This window comes from Lingula anatina, chromosome 2, assembly GCF_051362555.1.
Source record: "Lingula anatina isolate TDL-2025a chromosome 2, LinAna3.0, whole genome shotgun sequence".
NCBI classification, from domain to species: domain Eukaryota; kingdom Metazoa; phylum Brachiopoda; class Lingulata; order Lingulida; family Lingulidae; genus Lingula; species Lingula anatina.
In genome coordinates this window covers 17,309,793-17,327,376 of record NC_141768.1, presented here as the reverse complement: position 1 = coordinate 17,327,376, position 17,584 = coordinate 17,309,793, and the positions used below count along the sequence as shown (strand labels likewise).

Genomic DNA, 17,584 nt, shown 5'->3' with positions numbered 1-17,584 from the left:
GTTCATAAACATAAGAAGGTTTTGATATCAATTGAATTTTCAGTCAGTGCTTTCAATATTGCTTGTGAAAAATTTTTCCATGGTTTTGAAATTGAACCTTAATAAATTTGCTTTAAATCCTGTATGTTGAATCTCAGTAACAATTTTAAAATTGCTTCTCTACAGGATTTGCTGGAGTACAAGAAGAAGCAGCGTATCCTGCGAGTACGTATGTTGGATGGTACAGTGAAGACGCTGCAGGTGGATGACAGCCATACCCTAGGACAGCTTATGGTCACCATTTGCACCAGAATAGGTGAGAAATCAACGTGTTACATAATCCCCACGGGGAATCTATTCAGTGTCTGTTAGGGGACTAGATGGAAGGCTTTTAAGTGGTTTGCCATATTTGATCTCCAGACTAGTTAGTCTGCTGTTGTGAATGCGGACAATGTCTCAAATGTTTATTATATCTGATGGATTCAGAATATAAAGAAGATGTAGAAAATTTTGATTTGCCACAACCCATTTGGAAGATATGATTCATTTTTCTGCATTTTGCAGTACTTTTGTGGACCTTAAGTTGTTTGTTCTCTCTCTGTTATCATAATGTAATAGGAAACCATAGCTATGCTTTGGAGTAAAATGCTGTAGATCTGCATGTGCCAAAGAAAATTTTATGTGTTTTTAGGGGTAACGAATCATGATGAGTTCTCATTGGTGAGAGATTTGTCGGAGGAAGAGAAGGAAAAGACGCTGACATTGAGAAGAGGCCAGTCTTTGGCCAGGGACCAGAAAAAATTAGATGAATTGAAGAAGAAGCTGCATACAGATGATGAATGTAAGTTATACAGGATTTTTTACAAATATTTTTTTCAGGTAAGAAAATGAAAAAAAAAGTTTTTGGTGTGGTCATTTTTAGTGAGTAGGAATGAAAAGTTATTAAAGTAAGATATTACTTTTTGTAAAACTGAGAAAACATCTCTTATTTAATCAATTTTACATGAGTCTTTGATTTTTTAAATCATGTAACTTTGTAATTTAGCTGGTATATATTTCATAACACAATTTTAATAGAGTTTTGGAAAAAAAAACACCAATTGCTATCTTAATTTTTCAGTGAATTGGCTGGACCATTCTAAGTCCCTGAGAGAAGAAGGAGTTGAGGAGAATGAAACTTTATTATTGAGGAGGAAGTTTTTCTTCTCTGACCAGAATGTGGATGCCAGGGATCCTGTACAGCTGAATCTGCTATATGTACAGGTAATAAGAAAAATGTCTGATTTGAGAACCTTTTGCTTTCATCCCATGTTTTAGTAGTTTCATTCAATGATCACGTGTTAAAATCAAGGTTTGGATCTAATACAAACTGAATGACTAATATGATTCATCTGAAAGGCCTGGATTAGTGTTTGAATGTCAGGGGGATATTTCAGCAATTGATTGTGAGCCTTTTGAGAAGAAACCTTTACCTCATCTGTTTTTTCACAAATTTCAGAGTCGTGATGGTATTTTGAATGGCACTCACCCGGTCACACAGGAAGAGGCTGTGCAGTTCGGAGGAATACAATGCCAGATACAGTTTGGAGATCACAATGAACAGAAACACAAGTCTGGATTCTTGGAGTAAGATTGTTTTTAAATCGATAAGGGTTTAAATGGAAAATTTTAATTGCAGTACATGGTAGAATAATGGTTACTGTAAGTGAAGTGAAGTAGAAAAGGAAGTTTACATCTTCTGAAAAAGTTATGGTCAGACCAGTTGGGTCTCATTTATTGCTGGCACTATCATTAATTTGATATTCTGTGTAGAGTTCAGTTTTTTTTAAAGGAAAAAATTACTTAAAAATGATGAAAATATTTGAATTATTGGATATTTTATTGATTTTGTGAAAAATCTTGTTTGCTAGGTTGAAAGAATTCCTTCCCAAGGAATATATGAAAATTAAAGGAATCGAAAAGAAGATATTTGCAGTAAGTAAAAAAAAATCCTGTAGCAATCAGACTTTTACGTGCTCTATTTTGGCCTATTTCCACACTTTTTTTAAATCAAATGAAGTTGGTGAAATTGACTACTGCTTTCACAAGCAGGAAACCAGAAGATGTTATCTAGCTTTTGGTGGTTTGACGATGGATTTTGTATACAGGCATTTTCTGAAAGTAACAATATAAGCCTTTGTTTAGACAGCAAGTAAAAATACCTCAAAAGTTTCAACACAAAACCTAAAATATTTTGATTTTCTGTTTAGGAACACCGTAAGCTGATAGGTTCCAGTGAAATTGATGCCAAAGTTCGCTACTGTTCCCTGTGTAGGTCTCTGAAGACCTATGGTATCACGTTCTTCCTGGTCAAGGTAAAGAATGGAGATCACACTTGACGGTTTGATGCATCATCTTGTCTTATGAATCACAATCAAAAGAAAATATTAAAACAGTCTATGAATTTTTCATTATTAAGTTATTTGGTTACAGTCAGGTATTGCTGTATTCCTAATTAAGCAGTATATAAGATATTTCAAAGCAGATATTTTTTCATCAGTATAATTCATATTGATTGTTATAAATTCAGGTACACTACAACCATTAGTCATCTACGTTTGAAGTCATAACTTTGGTGATTAAGAATAGTATTTCGAATACATCAGGTGGTGTATGGAAAAACAAGAAAATTCCACAAAATTGGTCCTAGTCATGCATTATTTTAATTTATATTGATATTAAATGAGAATTGAGAATAATGACATGCCCACATTGAAATTCTTGTTTTGTAACCTCAGGAAAAAATGAAAGGCAAAAACAAGCTTGTTCCCAGGTTGCTTGGTATAACCAAAGACAGTGTGGTCAGGGTGGATGAAAAGACAAAAGAGGTATTGGACAGTGTTATATTGATTTCAATTTGAAAGAAAAAAGTGTTACGCATATTACACTATTATCAGTGCCTGGTATTGTAAATTTAAAAAAAAATTAAGGCTAATTTTTACATTAACCATTTTTACAGTCGAAAAAAATCACAACACAGTTGTAGCCTATCATTTCACATGAAATGATAATTTCTTTTTTCAGATCTTGAAAACTTGGCCTCTCACCACAGTAAGAAGGTGGGCAGCCTCACCTAACAGTTTCACCCTGGATTTTGGAGACTACTCTGATTCCTATTACTCAGTGCAGACCACAGAGGGTGAACAGATTTCACAGCTGATTGCAGGGTACATTGATATCATATTGAAAAAGGTAAGACAACATAGAGATAAGTATATCTATCCATAATTTTTGATAAATACACTGGTTTTGAAACAGTTTGTGCTAGATAAAATCTGGAAAATATCAATATGTGACTTTCCTGTTTGACTAAGATAGAGACTATCTTTAACTATAATGACCACATAATAACAGAATACTTTGACTATTTGTCGATATTTTTTTTTATCAGAAAAAGGCCAAAGATCACCTGGGCATTGAAGGCGATGAGGAATCCACTATGCTTGAGGAGAGTGTTTCCCCAGCAAAGTAAGTCTTGAGATCAAAATGTGCTGCATTGAAATTACCACTGTATTGCATTGGAGAGGAATAGTTGAAAGTTAGAAAATGATTTTTGCCTTTTCCAGGAAACCAGTAATCAGCACCAGTCTTCCACAGAAAAAGAGAGAAAGAAAAAAATTGTTTATATTCTTTATGACAAAGCTTTATGTCCTTTTCAGGGCCACCATTATTCAGCACCAGTCGTCCAAGACAGGCCAGGCAGTGACGGGCAATGTGGCCATGCCTGCAGTGCTGAGAGCTGGGGGGCAGGGACAGGCCCAGTTCTCTCATGGCAGCATGCAGCAGCCACAGTATGGCAAGATACAGAACCAGTTCCACCAGGGGCATGCTCCTCCAGCTGTGAGTAGAAGACAATTTGCAGGCACATCACCAGCAATTTTAAAAGGGGTTCTTTTTCTCAATGAAACCTCTGGCACTTAGATAAAATATTTCCCAGAGGGTACCTTTTCCCTCGCAAAAAGGGCAGTTTGTTCCATAGCCACCCTGGCTATGGGCCTGATCTGATACTTTTTACAGTCACCTATGAATTGCGTGTATAACTTAGTAGTGTGAATAAATGTAATGGTTTAAAACACATTTGAAGTTTTCCAGTAAATTAACAGGTTTTAATGACTGAGGTATGAAGTGTATGAGGTATTACAATCTCTTCACAAAATATCAAAAGATGTAACTGCTTTTGAACAAGGATAAGGGTTCTTGGCTTTCTTTCTCCAGGGTCAGAATGCTCAGATGCAGGGAATGTCCCATGCACAGAGAGGACTGTGGAGCTCTATGAACTCAGCTATCACTGATATAGAGACAGTAGAGGGCAGCATGCACCAGAGAGCTGAGCTGCCTCCACTAGGACCTGATCATGTAAGACAACCTTCCTCACCATCTTATTTTTTGATTAGTTATATATGTGTGAAAGTTGAGACAAACATGCAGATGAAAAGTATTGTGCTTGGAAACAAAGAATGATATTCAGCTGTGTATCTATTTGGTAAAGTGTAGTGATGTTTGCAATTACTAATCATTTTCAGTAGATAAGAAAAATACTTCTGTCCAACATTGATCAACTAATAGGTATCAGTTTCCTCACAGAAGTCATAATTTTGTACATTTACATAAAATTCTGATATATTTTTTATATATTTCCAACTCCCCAGGCCTCTAAGAAGTGGAAGGAGAATGCACTGGATGTCTCCAAGCACCACATTGGCTCTCAACTGTCCGCCATGAATGCTGCCACGGCGCAGGTGGTCACTATGACTTCTGGTGGACCAGACGACACCGACTACACCGCTGTAGGATCGGCTGTGTCAACCATGTATGTGATCAGTTATTATTATAATTAGATGATGTGGAATTGCGTATATAATAATGGTTATGATGATTCTGTAGTAAAAGTGTAAGGAGTTGTGGCTTTATGTTAAAACCTAAAAAGTGGGTATAATGGCATCATGTTAAAGGTCTTACATCTGTACATATTTTTAGAATGATAAATATAAGGTGCAAATATAACATTTTATTCTGTAAAGCATCATTGTATTATAAAATAGATTACAAAATCATTTATTATTCATTCTGTAATTGTACAGACAAAATGTAACTCTTATACTTCTGTATATGGAGCTATATTGTGTCATGTGTCTGTTTTTGCTTACATCAAACTAACGTTTCGTAAAATAATTTGTAAACACTGTATGATGCATTACACTTAATACTTACATGTGCAACAGCACTTTTAATTTTTCATTTATTTATTTATTTTCAATCTCTACATTCCAGTACTGCAAACATGACTGAGTTTGCTAAAGATGTCAGAATGCTGGCTGCACTACAGGAGAATGATGAAGCTGGAGATAATCTCCTGGATGCAGCCAGAAGACTTGCAGGTGCATTCTCAGATCTCCTGAAAGCTGCCCAGCCTGGAAGCTCAGAGGTGAGACAAAAATAGTCTTCTTGAAGTGTTTTTTTTATTTCAATAAGAAAATCTATTATTTAGACAATACTTCAGTTTTTTTCTTATCACAGAAATAGATTTTTATTATTTTCAAATTTGAAAAATAATAAGATGAATGGCTTTGTGATGGATATTGCATTAAGTCATATTTGTATTATTTTTAAGACAAACATAGTACCCACATAGAAGTAATGAAAATAGTAATGAGAATTCATTGGAGGATTTTGCATGATATATTTGTACTTGGGATTTGTGATGTCAGAATTTCAGACGATATCAAAAGCTCCAGCTATAAGATGTTGAAGTATGCTAGGGACAATGGAGATATAATGGTCAAATTTAATTTGCTGTGTAATTTCAGCCACGTCAGAACCTGCTGACGGCTGCCAGTAAGATCGGAGAGGCCAGCAATGAGGTGATGAAAACTGCAGGAGATGGGACAGACGAGGTGGACAAGGCGTTCCAGGATGCCCTACTGGCCTTAGCTAAGGCAGTGGCCAATGCCACGGCCGCTCTGGTCCTGAAGGCCAAGGGAGTGGCCAGTAAGTGTGATGACCAAGCTTTACAGAACCGTGTGATCAGCTCAGCCACACAGTGTGCTCTGGCCACCTCACAACTTGTAGCCTGCACCAAGGTAAGGCTACCAGCCTTATGGTAGATTTTGATCTGTTGATAATTAAAGGATACTTTTAACAAAATGCATATTTACTTTTTGTGTAATTGTGGATGTCTGTGTTGGGCCTTACAACAACATAATTTATCTAAAACATGTTTTTCTTATCAAGTGCTGTGAGAAATGCTGAGGTATTACCTCCATGAAAGTATTGGACAGAATACCTTTCAGTTTTTCATAGTTCTCGACAATAAGAACATTATTCATGTATTAGATCCAACCTGTCCATAACTTATGAAACTGTTCACTCAAACACATTGTATGTTGTAACATTTTGTACAGTCATGTAGTCTAAAACAGTAACTTAAGTTACTTGTCATTTAAGAACAGAATTTTTGGGGGGTCAAATTGTTCTACATGTGAAAAGTGTTTCATACATTTTAACAGCTTGTACTGTGCTGTTCCAGGTTGTAGCCCCTACAGTTAGCAACCCAGCTTGCCAAGAACAGCTGGTAGAGGCAGCAAAGTTAGTGGCAAAGTCAGTAGAAGGTATTGTGGAGACTGCACAGGTATATGAATACATAGATGTATTTACAGTATATTTCAATACATGCAGTTCACATTATATTTAGGATTAATATTAGATTTCAATTTGAAGAAATATGGCAGTGTTTTGCTGTTTTTAAATCTAAACATGACAGTATTAAGTGGAATTCATTGAATGGGATTAATCTTTAAAGAAAAAATGCAGTATTAGTTATTTTTTGATTTTTTACTGTACATGCTCTGTGCCATTTGTTTCAGTTTTTGCTTCCACCAAGGCTGTAAACGATTAGATTATCTAGTTTGAATTAATAACCTCAGGCTAATTCTTTACAATATTTTCAGACTGCATGTAAAGATGACAGACTACTGCAGGAGTTGGGAGCAGCAGCCACAGCTGTCACCAAGGCTTTGAATGACTTACTACAGCACATTAAGCAGGGGTCTGGAGGAGGACAGGTAAGGGGGGTGGCAGTGGAATCAGCTGTTAGAACAATTGCCTTCACCTTTTATTTTCATGGGATTAAATTTATGAACGTCCCTTTTAATGCTAAAATGGGCGGCAGTGGATTGAGCTGTAATTGACATTTGCTTTAACTTTCATTTTCATAAGATTGCAATTATGAATGTCCCTTTTATGGCTGAAGGCTTATTTTTTGTTGCCAACCTATAATTTTTCCCCCACAAATTGGTCTCCTATTGTGATTATTAGTGTATATGAAGTATGTGTATGTTGTATAGGGAGGCCAGCAAGAGGTAGCTGTAGAGGCTATACTGGGAGCCACAGACCGTCTGTTCAGTAGCATGGGGGATGCCCCTGAGATGGTACGACAGGCAAGGGTACTGGCTCAGGTGAGTAGAAAATCTTCATTTATCTCTTTGATTAACTTGCAGTACAAAAATGAAAGCTAATTTTTGATAAAACAACAGCAAAAATAGACTTTAGTCAGTTTTTGGTTTGTATTTTAAGACTGTATAATGATCATAATGATAATCATTGGTATTTATTTTTCCAGGCCACCTCCCAGCTTGTGAATGCTATCAAGGGGCAGGCGGAGGGTCACTCAGAACCAGACATGCAGAAACGCCTGCTGGCAGCAGCTAAAGTATTGGCTGATGCCACAGCCAGGATGGTGGAGGCAGCTAAGGTGAATATCATCTGTTTTATAATACAAAAAGACTAGCCTTGTTAAAAATTATGAATTTTCTCATGGTTATTGTCAAATCATAGCTGGGTTTTATTTTTTCCTTTGTTAGAGAAATTAAGGACAATACTGCATGTTGTGTGAAATGTACTTAGACACAGAAAAATAAAGTAAGTCAGAACAAAAAGTATATCAATTGTCAAAATCGTAGTAGTTTTCATACCTAGCCAGTGTCAAAATGGCAATCATCCACTGCAGGTAATTTTGTAAAGTTCTGTAATGAATTGATTTTCATTGGCCAGTTAGGCTTTAATCATCTTCTTATCTCAATGTCAAAACATCTGTGACTGTGAATAAATGTTTTTATTCACTCTAGGGCTGTGCCTCCAACCCCAATGACTCTTCCCAACAGCAGCACCTGAAGGCAGCCGCAGAGGATCTGAGGTCTGCCACAAATAAAGCGGCCAGTAATGCACTCAAGAAGAAGCTAATTAAGACACTGGAGGTAGGCTCTATATGCTGTTCAGTACACCATAAACTTTGAGACGTTAAAATGATGCTTGATGGAGGTTGTTTATTACATATTATTATAAATTCTAAATTTTTGTATATGCAATATATGCAGTTAGTTTTTTTGGATTGCTAATAAATTTATGACCCAAGTTGTGGATATTTTTGTAGCAGTAGTAGTTGTCCATCTAAACCTGATGATGACTATATCTGTGCATTATAATTTTGTTTATAGGTGGCTGCCAAACAGGCTGCCTCTGCTGCCACCCAGCTGATCAATGCATCTCAAGCAGCTGAGAAATCAAACAGGAACCCTGCCTCCCAGAACCAGCTCAATGCTAGCTGTAAGGTAAGAACAGTCAGGCGCTATTGGCATTCATATTTGCGTGTGACATTTTATGTTTAGATTGTAAGGAAGTTTGCAAGAGTCTTTTGCTAATTTTTATGTACAGACACAGATGTGTCTGTACATATTGCCATCACCTGCGTCTGTCGTCGCCGTCGCCGTCGCCGTCGCCGATCATGTTGCCGTGCACTTTCAGCGTTAACACCATAAGTGGAAGACAGTTTTACTTTTTGGCTTTATATTTACAGAGCTGATGAATATTCATAAAACGCAGGTCAAGTTCGAAAATCAGCATGATCGGGCCATTATTGTAGAATTTATGCTGTTTTTTTCATTTTTCAGCATATTTTTTAGTTTTTTTGCTAGTGTGCTGGACAAATTTCAAGTTCACAATGGATTTCAGATTTGCACTCCTTGTGAAGCAGAAAAATCATATTAATAGTGCAGTAAGATTTCTAAAGATGTATTTTTTTCTCTTAGAGCACAGCTGATGAAATTCCCAAGTTGGTGCAGGGTATTCGGGGCACCTTGCACTCTCCAGACAGCCCTACAGCCCAGCTGAACCTTATCAATGCCAGTGAAGATATGATTCAGGTACGTGTACGTGTGACTGCTTTAGTGTATATGTGTGTGCACGTGTGGTACATGTATATACATATACATGCATATATATATATATATATATATATATATATGCTTACCTGTGTGCATGTTTAAGTGCCTGTGTATGTGTGCATGTATGTTAACCTATAATGCGTGTATCCAAGTGAAAATATGATGCAGGCAGGTGTGCACAGTCTGCAAGTATTGGCATAATATAGATGAGGATAGGTGTATATGTGTGCACATGTAGTATGAATGTGTGTGTATGTAAAGGTATTGATATAGATGGTAAAGTGAAATATTTTAATGTGATAAACTGTGATACTTCAAAACAGCAAGTTGCATTTTATGTACTTAGCTGCTTCAAATTTTGAAAGTCTCAAAGAATTTCTCTAGGCAAGCCACAGATCCTAGTTTCACTAATGTCATTGGCCATTGTTTCTGCTGTATACCAGTAGATCATAGACTCTGGTGTCCCAAAGGGCCACTCAGTATACAAATTTATATATATCAATATATATAATATGTGATATGATCTTCTCCCTCAGGTGAGCAGTCGTCTAGTGAACAGTGCTAAGGCTGCTACTCCCACTGTCTCAGACCAAGCCACTGCTCTTAGTCTCACTAATGCTACCAAGAACATGTCAGCAGCCCTGGCAGAACTGAGGACAGCTGCAGCAAAGGTAGGGTGAATCTGCAAAATGATATATCAGATAGAAAATAATAACTATCAAACTTGATCATCAAAAGTTTTTAGTCAGTGGTACAGTAACCTGTATTGTGATATGAAATTTTTCTATCATCGTTTAACATTCTTCATTGCAGAGTGAGCTTTTTTGCCTTATTGTACCACATATTTTTATTAACAAGGTTTTCTATGAATGGTGTTTTTTTTTTTAAGTCTTTAAAATGTGTGCTGTTCAGTTATTATATATTTACTACATTCAATCCATTTCAGGCACAGGAAGCTTGTGGAACGCTGGAGATAGATGGTGCTCTGGCTCACATCAATGACCTGGAAAGGGAGCTGGAAGAAATAGAACAAACATGTCAGGCTGGTAAACTGCTGCCACTGCCTGGAGAGACGGTATGTAGGACTTCAGGCTTCCACAGTGGAAACTTTCTCTTTTTAGTTGACTAAGTAATATTTTTTGTTTTTGAGAAACCATTGTGAAACCATTATTACCTCCTACATGGATAACATGTAACATGAGCCCCAAAGATGCATATGTTAAGATCTTATATGAAAGATGTCTTCATTATATTATGCATTTACTTTATTTTTGGTTTTTAGTATGTTATAGCATTTCATATACAGGTCTTACAATTCTATTATTTATTATTTTTGTTGTATTTCCAGATGGAATCTTCAGCCCTCCAGTTGGGTCACACCTCCAAGATGGTAGGCTCTTCCATGGCTCAGCTCCTCACAGCAGCTGCCCAGGGAAATGAGAACTACACAGGAATTGCTGCTAAAGACACCGCCAATGCCCTTGGTGTCCTCACCAATGCTGTTCGTGGTGTGGCAGCGTGCTCAGATGACAGGAAAGTCCAGCAGAATATCATCGATGCGGCCAGAGATGTCATGGATAAATCCGCCAGGTTGATTGAAGAGGCAAAGAGAGCCGTCAGTAGTCCTAACAGTCCTGATAACCAGCAGAGGCTGGCACAGGTGAGGTTTATGTCATGTTATTTGATATCTGAGTGCAGTGACACAGTGTCCACAAAGTGTCCACTTGACAATATTTAAAGTATAATTGCCAAAGCTGCATGTTGTGGCTGTAGGGTACTATTTCATGTATGAACTGAAGTCATAATTTGAACTTAACATTTAGACTTATATAGTTTTCTGCTTTAGCATACTAAATTAAAACAACAGTGTGGCATATCAGCAGAGCTCAAGATTAGCACCATACACACTTTAGCTGTAATTCTCTACTTCTCCCCTTACCTTGGTGATATTTGTAGCTGTTTTCTCCCAGGTTGCTAAGGCAGTGTCTCATGCACTGAACAACTGTGTGAACTGCCTCCCAGGACAGAGGGATGTAGATGCTGCCATCAAAGAAATCAGCAGCATGAGCCAGACCATATCTTCAGGACAGGTAACATTTTAAACAGTACTGCAGCAATACATTGTGGTAGTTACCAAATGAAATTCTAATGGAATAGAAGGCATTTTATTTAAATTCATCAATGCATGCTTGTAAAAAGATAGCATGAGGAAAGGAAAGAGCAGATCTGGAGAAAATAGAAGACTAAAATACAAACAAATACTGCAGTTCGTTGTTTTATTTGTAATTATTTATATTTGTTTCTTCAGTTTTATGAATTTTAGCAAAAATTATTCTCTTTTAAAATTCCAGACCAACAGTATACATGATAATGTATGTGACTTCAAATTTCAGTTTCCACACACAGACAAGAGCTTCTCCGAGGTTCAGAATGAGATGAGTGCTGCAGCCAACAACCTGAACCAGGCAACCACAGATGTGGTGGCAGCTGCCCAGGGTACCCCACAGCAGCTGGCTACTGCCTCCAACAGCTACAGCAAGTCCTATTCTGAACTGGTCAGTGAAGGTCAGTATTCAGACTCTAGTCTATCTACTTTAGTCTAATCTATATCTGCTTGCAAGTCCTACTCTGAACTGGTCAATGAAGGTCAGTATTCAGTCTCTAGCCTATATCTTGCTTATTTCAGATATGATCTTCTCAGCATGTATAATTATACATATCCTTTTTGTATTCCAAAATATTATTTTGTCAATTTGATATTGCCAGTATTGTGACTTAAAATACATTTATTATAAATTGGTTTTTAAACTTAAAATAAAATGTATTTTTTTCTTGTACCCTGATATTTTTTCTCTTCAATCTATTTTGATAAAACAACAATCCAATATTTCATTCTTAGGGATGACATTTGCTGGAATGACCAAGGAGAGAGAGGTCCAGTCCCAGATAGTGAGTGGTCTGAAAAGTGTATCTATGGTTTCCAGTAAGCTGTTACTGGCTGCCAAGTCGCTCTCGGCTGACCCCAATGCTCCCAATGCCAGGAATCTGCTGTCCCAGGCAGCCAGGGCAGTCACTGACAGCATCAACCAGCTGATTGATATATGTACCACATCAGCACCAGGACAAAAGGAGTGTGATAATGCATTAAGGCAGATACAGGCAAGTTGTATAGGAATATAGTGAGAAACTTAATATGTCAGCCAGTATTTGTATTGATAACATATTGTTTTATTGTAACTGCAATATTTTGATAATACATTGTTAAAATAACATGTTACACATTAGTCACACGCATTCTGTTATGTTACATAGTTCAAGTACATTTTCAGCAGCTTGTCTTATATGGTGGTGCTGTGTTGTAACAAGGATTATTTTGGGGAGATATGAGTAATCATTGTATTTCATATGCTTTTATTCCATTATAGGTGATGCATAATGTGCTAGACAACCCAACAGAGCCTGTTAGTGATGCCTCATACTTTGATTGTGTGGATTCTGTGATGGAGAAATCAAAGGTAAATTAATGACAAAATAAAAAATATATAAATTAGGATGCACATGTTCAAGAGAAACAATCATTTATGTCATAGATTGGAAAATGTTTCCCTATGAAGGCAACTTTAATTCAGATATGAACCTGGCTTGAAAATTAGACATAATAAGCACTCTGGAATAATAAGTGAATAATGCAGGAAACAAATTTTAATTAAAATGTTGTTCCAGGCACTAGGAGATAGTATGCTAGGTATAACAGACCATGCCAAGAGAGGTGCACTGGAAGAGTTTTGTGGCTCTGTCAAGCAGTTTGCTGGATCTGTGTGTGGACTCACTGAGGCTGCTGCACAGGTAAGAGTATGCTTTTATTGTCTTAAAGAAGACTAAAGCCGCAGAAAAAGATTAATTTTAAGAGGAAAACCAGTCATTGCAGTGCTTCTACAATTTGTAAAAGTGGACTCTCAGTCCTTTGAATGTCATAATGCCATGTACAAGTCTTTAGGAGCAAACTTGTGAAGTTTTTGTTGTGTTACAGGCAGCCTACTTGGTGGGGATATCAGACAGAGCTTCTGAACCGGGAAAACCAGGCCTGGTTGACCAGTCCCAGTTCTCACGGGCAAACCAAGCCATCCAGATGGCATGTGAGACTCTAACAGATCCCTCCAGCACGCAGCAGCAGGTGAGTGAAGTGCCATATTGGATGTTGCATGATGGTTAATGGAGTATTTGGTGGTCATTTATATGGCATGATCCCTATTGAATGGAGTTATTGTATGGGAATTAATTTGTTGTTTATTTTCATTTTTATCAAAGGGAATAGATGGCATTTTGTTTAAGATTAGCCATAGGATTTTATGTAACCATATTCAGGATTTGCAGCATTTGTTTTCATTTGTGCAAACTTTTAACTCTTTTTCAAAACATGGTTTTAAAGACTGCTTGATTATTTTAGAGTAGCTTGTAGTTGCACATTTAGAGAGTAGTTATGTCATTGAAAATTTTCTGAAGTATCATGGGTTTTCTTTCAAAATGGTTTTAGTTGGCTAAATGTGTTTTTGCACATTGTTGGCAAAAGGTTGTTGCATTTCTGCACTGTTAAAAGTTAATTTGTAGGATCAGGTCCTAGAATAATACCTTGGTGTGGTAGATACAGATTTGCTGTTATATTATACAAATTAGATATTGTATTTGTTGTGGTAGCTCATACAGTGTCCATGCACCAAGTGGATGAGGCCATTTGCTTACTGTTCCACAAGCTTTTTGGTATTATTTTTGTTTCTGCAGGCTTTTTAACAGTGTAATAATTTTCTGTATATATGTAGCGTATAAAAATGTTTTGTAGAAGTATTCTGTTAAAACCCAATTAGTAACTCATGGGATAGGACACCTATTAGATAATTATCTAGTTAGCATGAATATCCATAATAGATGAAACAAATGTTTCTTTTTTGTTTTATTTCTGAATCTTAATAAAAGGTGAAGCACTACCTTACCTTAAGCACCTTTCATAACTTGTTTAAAGTAATTGTTAAGACAATGTTCAAATTTCTTTACCCATTTTGGGCACCATTATGAGAGGTCATTTGTCCTGAGGTGCAATTAAAGTAATTATGATATTGTACATGTAGACTTCAATTCTGTGATAAAATTACCTACAATACCAGCATACAAACTCACATTTTTGACAATCTCTATGCTTCCAAAAGGAATTCAAGAAAGTGGTAAGGCTCAGTAGTATGGTTCTTCAAGAGTTTTATTGGATCTTATAAACATCTTTCAATGTGGAGGCAGTGTGATGATGTGGTTGGATAGATTGTTTGTTTTATTATGTAACTTCACTATGTAACTTCAGAAAAAAAGGTGGAGTTGGGCCATTTGTTTAGAATTTATTTCACAATTACTCTTGATTACATTATTGCACATGTAGAAGTTGTAATTTATAATGATGAAAAGTGGCATTTTATAACTAGTTCTACCATTTCTTGATCCACTAGGTGCTGTCAGCAGCTACAGTGGTGGCCAAACATACGTCTGCGCTGTGTAACATCTGTAGAGTGGCGTCATCAAAAACAACCAACCCAGTGGCCAAGAGACATTTTGTGCAATCAGCTAAAGACGTAGCTAACAGTACAGCAAACCTGGTGAAAGCTATTAAGGTGAGAGAAAGGAGATCCGAATGTAGATTATCTGGAAATATTTAAGAAATGATATATATGCATTTTGAGCAGCGAAGTATGAAACAAGTTCCTTCCATTTCTTTCTTTGAAATTTTACTATGGTAACATGAGAAATTTCAAATTCTCAAGAATCTGCCGGATTTTGCAAATCAAAAGCATCTTCTATATCGAATAAATACACAGTGGGGATTAAAATATTTGTAAACTCTGTGTTTTGTTATGGATAGGCATTGGACTCTGACTTCTCCGAGCAGAACCGTAAGAGATGTGCAGATGCGGCCAAGCCTCTGATTGGAGCAGTGGAGGAGCTGACCACCTTCGCCTCCTCCCCAGAATTCACCAGCGTACCAGCAAAGATCAGCAGAGAAGTCAGTAACTGGTGCAAATGGGGAAAATATTCCTGGCTGATAATAGTTTTAAGGGCTTTTTGTCTTTGATGTTTAAAACTACTCAGTTTATTTGATAAATCAAAATTGATTTGTGTGACACTGTTAATATTTCAGTTTACAGATTGTTTATTTAAGATTTAAGAAATTCATAACACTAGAAACAAAATGAAAGGACAATATGGCTTGACATGTATTTCTTATACAAAAAAATCACAGCTCTTCTTGCAAAAGACTCTGCATTCATTATTACACATTTTGACTTTGGTTTTTGTTGGGAAACTTGGTACATAGTTTATTCTCATATCATTATCTCTCAAATATATTTTATTTCTTCTTGAAAAACACCAGGCCAGGAAGGCGCAGGAGCCTATCATCTCCTCTGGCAAGGCAATGATCGATGGAGCCTGTCATATGGTGAAGGCAGCCAAGCAGTTGGCAGCTCATCCTAAAGACCCTCCAACCTATTTACTGTACTCCAATCACTCCAAGAGCGTGTCTGATGCCATCAAATCTCTAGTTGCTGCCATGAAGTAAGTGGTGTTTTCTCACCTTTACAATATGTATAAGGTCCAGTTTTAGCTTATAAGACAAAATAAATGCATTACTCTTGTGCCAGTATTCCTCAGACATGCCATAGGAACTTTAGGTAATAACTTTAGGTTAGTGGCACCTCACATTTTCATAATTCTTAAATATAATTTTGAAAATTTTTTAAAAACACTTAATGTCTTTTATGAATAACAGTTGGCCAAATTAGCGTTTTGAATTGATTTTTTTGTGTGTGTGTTTATGCCCTACTTTTATTTTGGCCCTGTATTGATCAAAATTGTCTCTGTTCTTCCAGGGAGAGTGCCCCAGGCCAGAAGGAGTGTGATGATGCTATAGAGAAGGTGACCTCTACCATCAAGGATTTGGACCAAGCAGCTCTGGCTGCCATTAGTAACAGCCTGCCAGCTAGGAATGACAATAACCAACAGGTAATGGAGATAGCATAGACCATACTTAATAGGTGGCATGTGTTGTATTCATTTAATGTCTTTTTTTACATGCTTTAAGTTTTTGTACTCTACTAGTGGCATCTGTCAGGATGTGAAGTCTTTATTGTTGTCAATTCTCTAGCTTTGTATATCATTGTGTGACGTCTGTGTGTGCATGTGTGTGTGCGTGCATGCATTTATAGCACATAACGTATATTGTGTTAACTTGAAATTATAGGGCTTCCAGCAGCAGATGATCAGTTGTGCTCAAGAAATAGCAGATAGAATAGACCCTGTGAGGACTGCAGGCAAGGGAGAGGCAGAGAAACTGGGCCACTTGGTGAGAAACCTTTCTTAAATAGAGAATTGTTTTGATTAATATTTGTTAGCTACATTATTGATCAATACCAAAAAGATGTACATAACACAGGTTTGAAAGATAGTTCAAAAACAACATTTCTGAATGATATGTTGTTTTCAGCTATGATAATGACTGCATCTCAGTCAACAGATTTTATGTACTTTCTTTTAATTAAGTCTACTAGAGTAAATTGATGTACATCAGTTAAATTACTTGTTTTTGCTAGGTTACCAACATGGCCTCGTATTTGGACCCCCTGGCTGATGCTGCAGTGGGCACCGCCTCTAAGATCATGAACTCTAAGAGACAGATGGCAGTATTAGACCAGACAAAGACTGTGGCAGAATCTGCTCTACAGTTGATATATGTGGCCAAGGAAGGGGCTGGCAATCCAAAGGTAGTTCATCATGAGAGTTGTATACCAACTTGTAAAGGATAAGTGGATGTAAATAAAGCTGCGCCTCAAAATAGAATCCCCATTTTGTGGATGACTTTTTTAAAAACCACAGTAATAAGCACTTGTAAGAAATATACATGTACAAATATTGTGAGGTCTTCATGCAGTAGCAGTTTCTTAAGAATATATTCCTGCGCTGAAAACCCTGTTCCAGTCTAGTGATTCCCACACAGTAATAAGTGGTTCAGTATGTACAATGAATATTGTTAGTTCCTGTATCTGTTCTTGTCTAATGATGTACACACAGTAGAAAGTGACTCGTTGTGTAGAATAAATACACTAGATACTATTGGTTACTGTGTCTGTTCTAGTCTAATGATGCCCACACAGCCATAGATGATGCAGCAGACAATATGAAAGAGGTGATGGCAGATCTCCTGCAGACCATGGAGGAGGCCTCAGCCACAGCTGGAGTGGTCACAGCAATGGTGGACAACCTGGGAAAGGCTATCGCTAAGGTAACAGGGCAGGGAGGCTCAATTGTGATAAAAG

General features: G+C 37.0%; 1 protein-coding gene across 6 annotated transcripts in view; it reads left to right on the top strand.

Moving 5' to 3' along the window:
* LOC106155859 (talin-1) overlaps positions 1-17,584 on the top strand; it is a 52,711-nt gene that overhangs the window by 22,649 nt on the left and 12,478 nt on the right. For all 6 annotated transcript variants that reach the window (XM_013530880.2, XM_013530878.2, XM_087006656.1 and 3 more), the window contains 37 exons: positions 166-295; positions 671-820; positions 1,100-1,242; positions 1,478-1,605; positions 1,890-1,953; positions 2,229-2,333; positions 2,757-2,846; positions 3,043-3,210; positions 3,410-3,486; positions 3,678-3,858; positions 4,234-4,374; positions 4,668-4,828; positions 5,290-5,443; positions 5,826-6,098; positions 6,545-6,646; positions 6,966-7,079; positions 7,362-7,472; positions 7,637-7,768; positions 8,142-8,270; positions 8,511-8,624; positions 9,102-9,215; positions 9,773-9,907; positions 10,183-10,311; positions 10,585-10,896; positions 11,207-11,326; positions 11,630-11,801; positions 12,136-12,395; positions 12,662-12,751; positions 12,960-13,082; positions 13,267-13,410; positions 14,726-14,887; positions 15,136-15,276; positions 15,646-15,827; positions 16,142-16,274; positions 16,513-16,614; positions 16,862-17,032; positions 17,404-17,550. In XM_013530880.2, the coding sequence (XP_013386334.2) occupies positions 166-295; positions 671-820; positions 1,100-1,242; positions 1,478-1,605; positions 1,890-1,953; positions 2,229-2,333; positions 2,757-2,846; positions 3,043-3,210; positions 3,410-3,486; positions 3,678-3,858; positions 4,234-4,374; positions 4,668-4,828; positions 5,290-5,443; positions 5,826-6,098; positions 6,545-6,646; positions 6,966-7,079; positions 7,362-7,472; positions 7,637-7,768; positions 8,142-8,270; positions 8,511-8,624; positions 9,102-9,215; positions 9,773-9,907; positions 10,183-10,311; positions 10,585-10,896; positions 11,207-11,326; positions 11,630-11,801; positions 12,136-12,395; positions 12,662-12,751; positions 12,960-13,082; positions 13,267-13,410; positions 14,726-14,887; positions 15,136-15,276; positions 15,646-15,827; positions 16,142-16,274; positions 16,513-16,614; positions 16,862-17,032; positions 17,404-17,550 (5,304 nt within the window). The remainder of the gene's footprint in view (positions 1-165; positions 296-670; positions 821-1,099; positions 1,243-1,477; positions 1,606-1,889; positions 1,954-2,228; positions 2,334-2,756; positions 2,847-3,042; positions 3,211-3,409; positions 3,487-3,677; positions 3,859-4,233; positions 4,375-4,667; positions 4,829-5,289; positions 5,444-5,825; positions 6,099-6,544; positions 6,647-6,965; positions 7,080-7,361; positions 7,473-7,636; positions 7,769-8,141; positions 8,271-8,510; positions 8,625-9,101; positions 9,216-9,772; positions 9,908-10,182; positions 10,312-10,584; positions 10,897-11,206; positions 11,327-11,629; positions 11,802-12,135; positions 12,396-12,661; positions 12,752-12,959; positions 13,083-13,266; positions 13,411-14,725; positions 14,888-15,135; positions 15,277-15,645; positions 15,828-16,141; positions 16,275-16,512; positions 16,615-16,861; positions 17,033-17,403; positions 17,551-17,584) is intronic.